This window comes from Hippichthys cyanospilos, chromosome 11 (assembly GCF_059441005.1).
Source record: "Hippichthys cyanospilos isolate Australia breed blue-spotted pipefish chromosome 11, RoL_Hcya_1.0, whole genome shotgun sequence".
In the NCBI taxonomy this organism is placed as follows: Eukaryota; Metazoa; Chordata; class Actinopteri; order Syngnathiformes; family Syngnathidae; genus Hippichthys; species Hippichthys cyanospilos.
Genome location: NC_142379.1, coordinates 16072501 through 16082762, shown reverse-complemented (window position 1 = coordinate 16082762; position 10262 = coordinate 16072501). Strand labels below are relative to the sequence as shown.

The following is a 10262-nucleotide window of genomic DNA, read 5'->3' as shown; positions in this document are numbered from 1 at the left end:
GTTGACAAATGCCGGCTTAAAACATTTCTACCCATCAGCTAGCGCTCCACTTTCAAAATGAATAGCGCAGATGTCAACACGTGCGAGGTGTGCTTCATTTGTTTAAAAAAAAAATAATAATAATAAAAAGTCATTATACTGCAGACGTCAAAGTCTATGACTACGGGGCCATAAATATGACTACGAGGTCTGATACAGTTCCGAAATGATGAATAGACTGCTCAAATGGCTTTATATAAATTCATGAGAACATTTCTCCGAAATGTTTTACATGTATTGTTCATGTACTATTTACGAATACACATGCTTAGGACACCATTGACAACACTAGTAGAACAACTACAGTGCATATGACCAGTGAGCCAAATCTGGGAAAATGGGTCAAAACTAATTGATTTACTGTATTATTTTTTAACTTGACCAAACACTCACCCTCAAATCCTTTGGGGTCAAAATCAGCTTGAAGTCAACCCCCAGCCTGGCCTCCACTGCAAGTGTCTTAGGGTCCTGCTTGCTTCAGGGCATTTTCTCTTCCTTTTGACCTCGTTAAAGTGAAATGCATGATCAATCCAATTTAATTCAGGTGATTGACTTGGCCAATGCACAATATTTTCCCCATTTTTTTTTTCAATTCTTTCTTTTGGAGTATGCTTGCAGTCATTGTCCATCTGCATTGTGATGCTATCCAATGATTTTTGAAGCATTTTGCCAAGCATGAGCTGATCATGTTGACAGAAAAAGCAGTTAAAGTTCAGTCATTACTGTTGTGTTCAAACACAGTTGTCAAAGATGCGCCACGTCGCATATCATTTTATGTGACCCATGAAAGCAAATCATGTCAACTTCTATGACCCTTGCCAAACTCAGTTTCAAAATTTTAAATTGTCTTGTGTAACAAATAACCATATTTTGTAAGTTTTTTTTTTTTTTTTTGGGGGGGGGTACATTTGTAAAGTAACTTCAACAATAATTCAACAAACTTGTATACTTTTGATTTCAAGTTAAGCAATTTGTTGTGTAATGCAATTATACAATGTGGTGATTAAACATTTACTTAGTTTCCCCATCAAAACTGGCCCAATGAGTGAAGTTGTAACTACATTACGGCCTGCAACAAAAATGAGTTTGACTCCCCTGCATTTGAACAAGCACAGGTTTATATTCATCTTGAAATGAACATCTCATTGCATGAATATTTGAGCCTTATAATCTTGATGTGTCTTAATATACCAAAAATGTACGACTGCTAGTCGAAACTTAAAAGGTGGGACTCTCGATAGCAGCATAGAAAGAGCACATTGGGGAGTCCCCTCCTTACATTCCAGCGGGCACAGAGCCCCCTTCTATTTTCACGCTCCAGTCCACGACATGAAAGATCAGCTCCACTGCCACCTCACAGCTGGGGTGGCTCAAGCATGTTATCTGAGTCTGAGAAAAATGCAGCTTTAATAATATAATAATAATACAGTACGATGTAGTGAAGTTGTGATTCCAAATCAAGTATTTGGCGCTGGCCATCAAATGACCTTTGCACGCCCTTGCCTGAGATTGAGGCCAATAAGGTGCCTCATATTTAAGATGATTGACTTGAAGTTTTGAGCGTTTGGACTTGAGCGAGTCATGCCTTCATGGAGTTTGCACATTCTTCTTGCATATGGGTCTTCTACTCCAGCTCCTTCAAAATCATACATGCACACGCGCACATTTGTGCTCAAGGGCCAAATTCAAGGGACACTAGGCAAATTTAAAAAAAAGAAAGCAATAAAAAGAATTTGTAATAAATAGAACATTACTGCACTTTCTCATAATTTAAATGACTTGTTGATTATTTTACTAACAATTCAGACACCAACTGTTTGAGAAAATTGATAAATAATGTGCTTGTTTTGCTGATTTAATATTATTTTGTAAAAGTTTTTAATGAAGCAATAATTCATGCTTATTGTTAAATGCAGTTCGAGAGAATAAAAGAGAAACGTATATTTTACCTCCTACTTTTAACTAGCCTATTTTATGATACAGTATACATCATTTGACAAATAAATGAATAAAATGCATTCCTAATACAACAGAAATAAAGTAGTGCATTGAATTGACAATGTTTTGTTTTGTCAAGTGCTTGCACAAAATAAATACACCTATCCAAATAATCGTTTTAAAATAGAATTTACATCTACTTCATAATGTCCATCGATCCCAGATGATTTTATGATGTACAAACATCTGACGAAATGAAGTTGAAGAAATTCAATATAGTCTTTTTTTTTTTCTTTTTGGGGCTGTCATGTTACATGTTATGTTTCTGCCCGTTTGAAGTCTATGTTGTCGAATCTGCAATGGCGTCGGGTAAATAAATGTTATCCACTGAACACTGAATACAGTAAACGGTGTGTCGAATTTAGTCCGTTTTATATAGTCAGGCGGTTGTACACAATTAAATCCTCTGGACCCAGATACATTTTCAAGTAATATATAATTCTACTTAGTCTAAATCAAAAGGACTGTTTTAAAGGTCAAAATGCAAATCTTAGTTTCCAAAATAAAGAACTTTGAATAAATCTGAACCGAGTGATGAAACACGTACGCCACACCTCCTCTGTTTTGGTCGAACCGGATTCGAGCACAATATGTCCCTCCTGGCCTTTGATATGGGGCGCGTGTTTGACTGGATTATTGTGTGAGGAGTGTGAGTTCAGCAAAACATGACAAAAAGTAGCAGATCCGTCCGCTCTATCTGGTGGATTTCGGCCGTGACAGCTTTGCTTTGTTTGGGTTTTATCGCAGGTGAGTCACGCGAATAGATTTAATAAACATCATCTCAAGAAATGTAACTACTGCATGCACGCAAGTGATTTAAAGCTTCGGTTATGTCGTTTGATGTGAAAAGGGGACACGGGCAGTTTAAAAGATATATTTTTTTATTATGTAAATGGATTTGGAACAAATATTGGAAACTGCTCGGGAAGAGAAGTCGAAAGGACAACTACAGCGAAAGTGCACACATGCGGCCAGTAGTTTATTTCGAAGTCGCACTGACGAGGCGATCGAGTCAACTGCTCCAGTATTTTTTTCCATTCTGGGAGTTACGGTAATCTACCAACATTGAGCGGCGCACGGCACCTTCAAAATAAATTATTTTTTTTTCCAAAATAAAAGTTTTTCGCTCGGCCATGAACGCTTCGGGTTGATTTCAAATCAGTGTACTGTAAATGACTTCAAGTTCACATCATTTTTATTTAGTTATTTAAAAAGAAAATCTTATTGGCAACAATACATCAGACCATTCCTGGAGGACCCCAGCTACCCCCAGGTCCCCAGCAAAAGGGGTCCCTTTTCAATTTTTTCCCCACAAACTAAACATCCTCTGAAATCGTAATACCTCACTGTCATTATGCCAGATGATTTTTAAAGCTTTAAAATTAATTCTTCATAATATCAAAACAGTCCTATAGGACAGTGGTCCCCAACCACCGGTCCGCGTCCGTGGCTCAACTGGTACTGGGCTGCGTGGGCTGCACCCAAAATAATGTTTTGGAGATGATTTAGTTCAACAGTTAATACGTTTGTGCTTGAGCTTTGTTTTTTTTTGGCGCCGCTTCTGGCCGCTGTTGATATTACATACATAGTGTGAAGGATGATGTGGTTTTTCGAGCAGCCAACAGTTGTTCAGATCATCAATTTCAGATAAATATGTACATAGCAGAAAAACACAGTGAAGTGAAATGAAGTTTATATAATTTACAGAAAGTGTGCAATAATTACTAATTACTTAAAATTAGGCAGGTGCATACGTTTTTTAGTTGTATTGATTTATTGAATACCGTTAGCACTAATTATTGCCACTACTGGTATTTGTCTGAAATAAGTATCAAAACTTTTGTTCTGGAGGTGAAATAATGCGGCATGCGCTGAGTACACTTTGCATTAGTGTATTTCCCAACTGCCACGTATTGTGTACACGCTTTAGGTTGGTTTGCAAAGCCCACCCACCCAACCTATGCTGACAGGGCCTCCAGTCAATATCTGCGAGAGTTTCTAGACGAAATGCAACCTAGCAAGATCAGAGAGCATCTCAGGTAAGAAGCTGTTCATCCTGTCATGGACTATTGCAAGAGAAATATACTCCAGTATTTTTTTTTTTTTCCTTTTTAAGGAAATTTACACGCCTGCCCCACCTGTCCGGCACAGAGCAGAACCTGAAATATGCGGAACAGGTTCAGAAAGAGTGGCAGGAATTTGGCTTGGACTCAGTAGAGATGGTGCCATACGATGTCCTGCTGTCCTACCCCAACGTATCGCAACCCAATTACATAGCAATAGTTAATTCACAAGGCTATGAGGTAATGTGCATTCACATACAGTAGTATAAAGAGAATTATGTTGAAAACTGTGCACAACCGAGAACTACAGTATTTGGACAATTGCAGAGATTCTGTGGTTTTTCGTGTACAGTACACCTTCCATTATAATGGTAAAATCATGAAAAAAAAACTCTTTTGAAAGGCAAAAATGTGAACAGAGATTATAAAACCTCAAATAAAATGTTTAGTTCCCTAAAGATGAATGTTTTCCCATTTTTGTTCCTAAGGTTTTTAACACATCCTTGGCTGAGCCCATTCCCGAGGGTTATGAAGATGTCACCAACATCGTGCCTCCCTACAGTGCCTACTCAGCTAAAGGACAACCTGAGGTGCACAAACATCAACAAGAGTTGAACTAACAATATTTATGCTGAAACAACAAAAAGCAAGCAGTCAGTTAGAAGTCGCCCACACTCTCATTCTGCCCAGGGGGACTTGGTGTATGTCAACTATGGCCGCATTGAAGACTTTTCCCTCTTGAAGAGGCAGCTGGGAATCAACGTGACCGGCAAGATTGTCATTGTCAGATACGGGAAGATCTTCCGAGGCAATAAGGTAGGCAGCACACGCCGCATTTAACTCTTAAATCAGCCTATTGTCTAGGTCAGGTTTCAAAAAGTTGCTGGTTGCTCATTTCCAAGAGTCAGGATGTCCACCACAAAACAGGATGAGTTAAAAATGATGTGCCATAAAGTAGTCATCAATACTAGTAAGATTGTGATGAAAGCATGTCCCAAACATATTAAAAAAGCTAAAAACAGTTTTTAATTGTGGGGGGAAGCTATTTCTCTTGAATGCATTACTTACTGTAATACTATGGATTTGCTGTCCCTGTGTCCTTCATTAGGTGAAGAATGCCATGTTGGCAGGCGCAAAGGGACTTATTTTGTTCTCCGATCCTGCTGATTACAGCGCCGATGGAGTCAAGGTGAATTGCATGAGGCAACACAGTCGGTTTATGATCCGACCTAAAAGCAGATAAATATAAAAGTGCACTTTAATTTGTTTGTGCATAAATCATTGCCTCTCAGTGACTCTTTCAGTGCCAAGCATTATCTGAAAAGGCAACCAACCATTAGAGTGCAAGCCCATTTTGAGCATTTTGACAGATCTTTCAAGGTCAAGAAAATATTGTGTGCTATGTCGATGTACACTTATCTTGTAGCGAAAGATTGTATGAAAGAAAGATTGGATTCAACTATTTCTCTAAAAAAGAAAGTAAGATTCTATCTTATTGTGTTAGTTAATAATCACTGTTTGAAAATAGGTCATTTGAGTGACACTAAGCCATTTTGGACTAAAGGAGAAAATGATGTTTTTTCTGCACAAGAGTGGCTTTGACACTAATATTTGGGGGAGATTAGTGGCATCTGAAACATCTCAACAGTCCTTCCTTTTGTTAAAAACATGAACAAAAACAATGAAAAAGTGTTTTTGATGGAAAAATATCAGTTTGTGTGTATATATAACTACACTACTACAGTGCTTGATTGGCTTAAATTAAGAGGAAGGCTGGCCACAAGTGTCATCTATCCATTCATTAAAAAAAAAAAATAATAAAATCATGTGGTTGTAGATGTAGTCTTGTCACTGGCACACAACCTAAATGTTTCACCTGACAAAAATGCTTGTCCATGGCACTGAACGAGTTAAATGGAAAATTATACATAAATATTTAGCTAGCCGAAGATTCAACAAATTGGTGTCTGTGAGCAAGCTAAAGTGTAGAATGACAGTTCGGCTTATTGAATCATAGTCCCATTAGCCAATAACATTACCCGGACAAGCTTCCGATAACCAACATATTCAGAACTTGGATAAACCGCAAAACATTGACATGGTTTACCATATTTATTGATGTTTGCTGATGTGCATGCACCACATTTATGGATCTGCAAATGAACTGAAAAGTGGAATTTTGTGGCTTGGAGATAAAGTCATGTCTTCAAGAGTGAAAATAGGCTTTGACTTTTTTTCTCATGGGTGCTCACTTTTGGTGGACTTCTTGAAAAAAAATGTAGCTGCTTGCTTCATCCTAATAGCCAAAGCCCACCCACGGTAACAATATTTGTGGGAGATTGATAACCTTCAAAACAGGCTAATTTATGAACATGCCGAAAATAGAGTGAAATGTGTGCTATCATTTTTAATCTTTGGGGTACTCCTACCAGAGCATGCCACACAGACATGCTTATACTGTAAGACACTTGGGATCAGTTTTAAATTGTGAACAGGACAGAATAGGCCTGCTTTGAATGATGTGCATTAAGATATTGGAAATATGCTATCTTTGGTATTGACAGCCTTATCCTGAAGGCTGGAACCTTCCAGGTGGTGCTGCTCAGAGAGGAAATGTTATGAACCTGAATGGAGCAGGTGATTCTCTCACACCTGGTTACCCTGCCAAAGGTATGTGCGTATACACACACTGTATGTATACTCTATGTATATGTGATCGACTAGCACGGGGATTGCTGTCTGTTCTCTTGCAGAATACACATACAGATTCCGTCCTGAGGATGGTGTGGGACTTCCCAGCATCCCTGTGCATCCCATTGGCTACCACGATGCATTTCACCTCCTCAAGTATATTGTTTTACTCATTTTGCTTTACGTTGATATTGGAAATTATTTAAACAAATAAACTAACTTTGCCGATCACACACTCAACAGGAACATGGGGGGACAAATTCCTCCAAACCATTGGAGAGGAGCTTTAAATGTCTCCTATAGAATCGGTCCAGGTTTTACTGATGACTTCAAGAATCAGTAAGTGCTTCGGGGTGCGCGGCTTGTGTCCACTTTCCTCTTAGGACAGTCCTGCAGTCTTACACCATCAACCAACTATCCATGAGTCTTTCCCAGTTTATTTGCTTGCTGTTTTGTTTGTCTTCTGGCTAATGAGCTAGTGGAAAGATGCCAAATGAGGCACAATAGAGGCAGTGTATCTTGTTTGGGAAACGCATACATTCCCACGTGGCTGTTTGACCACTAACCACAAACAATGTGTAAATTTGACTAAAGTTGAAATGAATTGTTTCCAAAAACATTCTATTTTCTGGTAAAATCACATTGTTCTTTGTAAATGTGCTTGTTCTAGGTTAGTGCGTATGAACATCCACACTAACAATCAGGTGACAAGGATCTACAATGTCATTGGAAGAATAAGAGGCGCTCTCGAACCAGGTATTGAGACATGAACCCAATGATGCTGCTACACTATGATTTTTTAATTTAAAAAATGTATAAATGCTGTGAAGATACATTACATAGATTTAGAGACATTGTGGCAGATCAAAAGATTTAGATACGACAACAGATTGGCTTCTGTCATTTATTTTGAACAGAGGTAGTTTCAACATTTGGGATAGTTTGCTTGATTTTACAAAATTCAGGCATATCCAATGAATCCAAATTGGGATTCTTTAGGAAGAGGTCTGTCTTGTATTGAGTCTTGGTGTAATTGACACACCAGACTCACAATCCATTCATCCTAATTGTGTTAGATCCGGCAGCGAATACACCAAATTCTTTCAGACCTATGCTAGAAGAGAAAGACTTTTCCTCAAACTGTTTCCTCAAAGTTGGAAGCAAAGCGGTTGTTCAATCATGTTAATGTGAAGTACCTTTGCTTGATTAACTCATTCACTGCCAACTGTCTTCAAAGCCGTTTCCTACATCCTGAAGCCAACCACTGCGAAGCAGACATGCTAACCAGTCTGCCACCCTCCCCCTCTAATCAATTGATTTAATTCATCTCTTTTAATCCCACTTAAAGCTGTCCGAATCATGTTTCTTCTTTGCAAAGTTATGATATACAGTATTGTGTTATTGTGACAGATCAAAACACTAAATTACAAAAATTAAAGTGGCTGTAGTCATTTATTGTCTTCCTCAGACTTTAACAGATGCAGTTTTAACCATTGACCTTCTGCTGTATTTGAGACTCGTCCCTCGTGCTGGTTGCAACCTTTAGTTTCCATGATTAGGATGAATGTGCTCTTTTCTTTTTTCAGTGGCCAAAAAATCTAAGAAAATAACATTAAAATAAAACATCATCCATTGTGTCTGTCTTTGGAATCATGTGGTTTGTACCCGACAATCCATGACAAAAGACGATCATAAAAAATCAATACATTTTCAACAGCACTCATCCTCACTAGGGTGGCTGGTGAGCTTGATCCTATTTTAGTTGAGATGGGGTAAACTCTGTACTCGTCTCCAGCCAATTGGAAAGCACATAAAGACAAACCATCTTTAACACTCACTATCAACTCATGAGCAAATCAGAGTGTTCAGTGATTGTCGTATGCACGTTTTTGGAATATGGGAGTAAACCAAAGTACCTGAAGAAAACAAATAGAAGCGCGGGTAGAACATGTAAACTTCACATGGGAAAGCACAATCTCTATAATAATAAACTAGAAATGTATTTTAGACTAATCCACTACTTTTACAAATAATAGTTTTGAAAACTTTTAAACAGTCTCAATCCTAATCAAAGCCCTAACATTTTCTGACTGTGGCATGTGTTGATAGATAGGTATGTGATTCTGGGAGGACATCGGGATGCTTGGGTTTTTGGAGGAATCGATCCCATGTCGGGAGCTGCTTTGGTCCATGAAACTGTGCGCAGTGCTGGCAGGCTTCTGAGTAAGGGTAAGTCCGGATGCCCTTGACAGGTGATATCAAGCACTGTGCTAGTAATAGCTCACAATGAAAATATGCGTCTGTGTGCAGGCTGGAGGCCAAGAAGAACAATAATATTTGCCAGCTGGGATGCAGAGGAATTTGGACTGTTGGGCTCTACAGAATGGGCTGAGGTAGTTTCCAGCAAAAATACTTTTCTCACACTTGGAGCGGGCTAAAAATGATGCAGTCGAAATGCTTTGGTACTGTGCACTGCTAAAAAATACTAGGACTGAAGCGTATACTCTACTTGTTGTACAGTGTACAATCTGAGAGCACATGAACGTGAAGTGCTCACTCCATATTCGTCAACAGGACAATGCCAAACTGCTTCAGGAGAGAGCAGTGGCCTACATCAATGCAGACTCGGGCATAGAGGGTAAGTGCAAATATTTACCCCCATGTATGTACTGCCTACTGCTTTTAAGACGGCCTGTGCTTTTGTCTTTTCGAGGCATGTACACGCTCAGGGTTGACTGTACGCCGTCTCTGCACACGTTAGTGTATAATATCACCAAGCAGGTAAAAACCGAAAAAATGCATGAGTTTGGTTGGCAACTAGTTTTGTACAGGTCCCCTTGTCTTTATGTGTGCAGATAGCCAGTCCGGAGAAAGGAGAGGAAGGAGTTTCCCTGTATGAAAGTTGGCATAAGAAAGACAACTGGACAAATGACCGCGATGCGCCCAGGCAGGTTACAAAAGACTTACAAGGCACTGACAAGGAAACAATCACAACTTGCTCATTGAAGTTTATCCATTTCATCTTCTAGCAATCAAAACTATTAAGCCTACTCTTTGGTCCACTATGTGCTGTTGTGTAGGATCAGCAAGCTGGGCTCGGGAAGTGATTTCGAAGCCTATTTTGTCCGTCTGGGAATTGCGGCGGGCAGAGCAAGATACACCAAGAACAGGGTAAAATTGTCTTAACTATGTTAGTTTGAGAGGGTGAAAGACTGGTTACCCGGACCGCTTTACACTACAGGGGTTGCGGGTTCGATTTCATCTCGACTTCCTGTGTGGAGTTTGCATGTTTGTCGGTTTTGTCCGGGTATCCAGTTTCATCTCACTTTCCCGGAAACATGCAGTGTGGGTATACAGTACTGGACACTCCAAATTGGCATTGGTTGTCTTTATGAGTGTGAATGGTTTTTCGTTCACGTGTGCCCTGCAATTGGCCGACAACCAGTTCTGGGTGTACCCCGTCCATCGCCG

General features: G+C 39.3%; 1 protein-coding gene across 2 annotated transcripts in view; it reads left to right on the top strand.

Moving 5' to 3' along the window:
* Window positions 1-2644: 2644 nt before the first annotated feature.
* The window catches only part of naalad2 (N-acetylated alpha-linked acidic dipeptidase 2), a 12098-nt gene continuing 4480 nt past the window's right edge, over window positions 2645-10262 (top strand). Inside the window, exons 1-16 of one of the 2 annotated variants that reach the window (XM_088427613.1) lie at window positions 2645-2784; window positions 3968-4076; window positions 4154-4340; window positions 4589-4690; window positions 4791-4916; window positions 5209-5289; window positions 6665-6770; window positions 6854-6947; window positions 7035-7130; window positions 7462-7547; window positions 8901-9020; window positions 9102-9184; window positions 9366-9429; window positions 9505-9572; window positions 9647-9738; window positions 9872-9962. In XM_088427613.1, coding sequence (XP_088283739.1) covers window positions 2703-2784; window positions 3968-4076; window positions 4154-4340; window positions 4589-4690; window positions 4791-4916; window positions 5209-5289; window positions 6665-6770; window positions 6854-6947; window positions 7035-7130; window positions 7462-7547; window positions 8901-9020; window positions 9102-9184; window positions 9366-9429; window positions 9505-9572; window positions 9647-9738; window positions 9872-9962 — 1587 coding nt within the window. In that variant the 5' untranslated portion in view covers window positions 2645-2702. The remainder of the gene's footprint in view (window positions 2785-3967; window positions 4077-4153; window positions 4341-4588; window positions 4691-4790; window positions 4917-5208; window positions 5290-6664; window positions 6771-6853; window positions 6948-7034; window positions 7131-7461; window positions 7548-8900; window positions 9021-9101; window positions 9185-9365; window positions 9430-9504; window positions 9573-9646; window positions 9739-9871; window positions 9963-10262) is intronic. The other variant, XM_088427614.1, reaches the window with a different exon arrangement.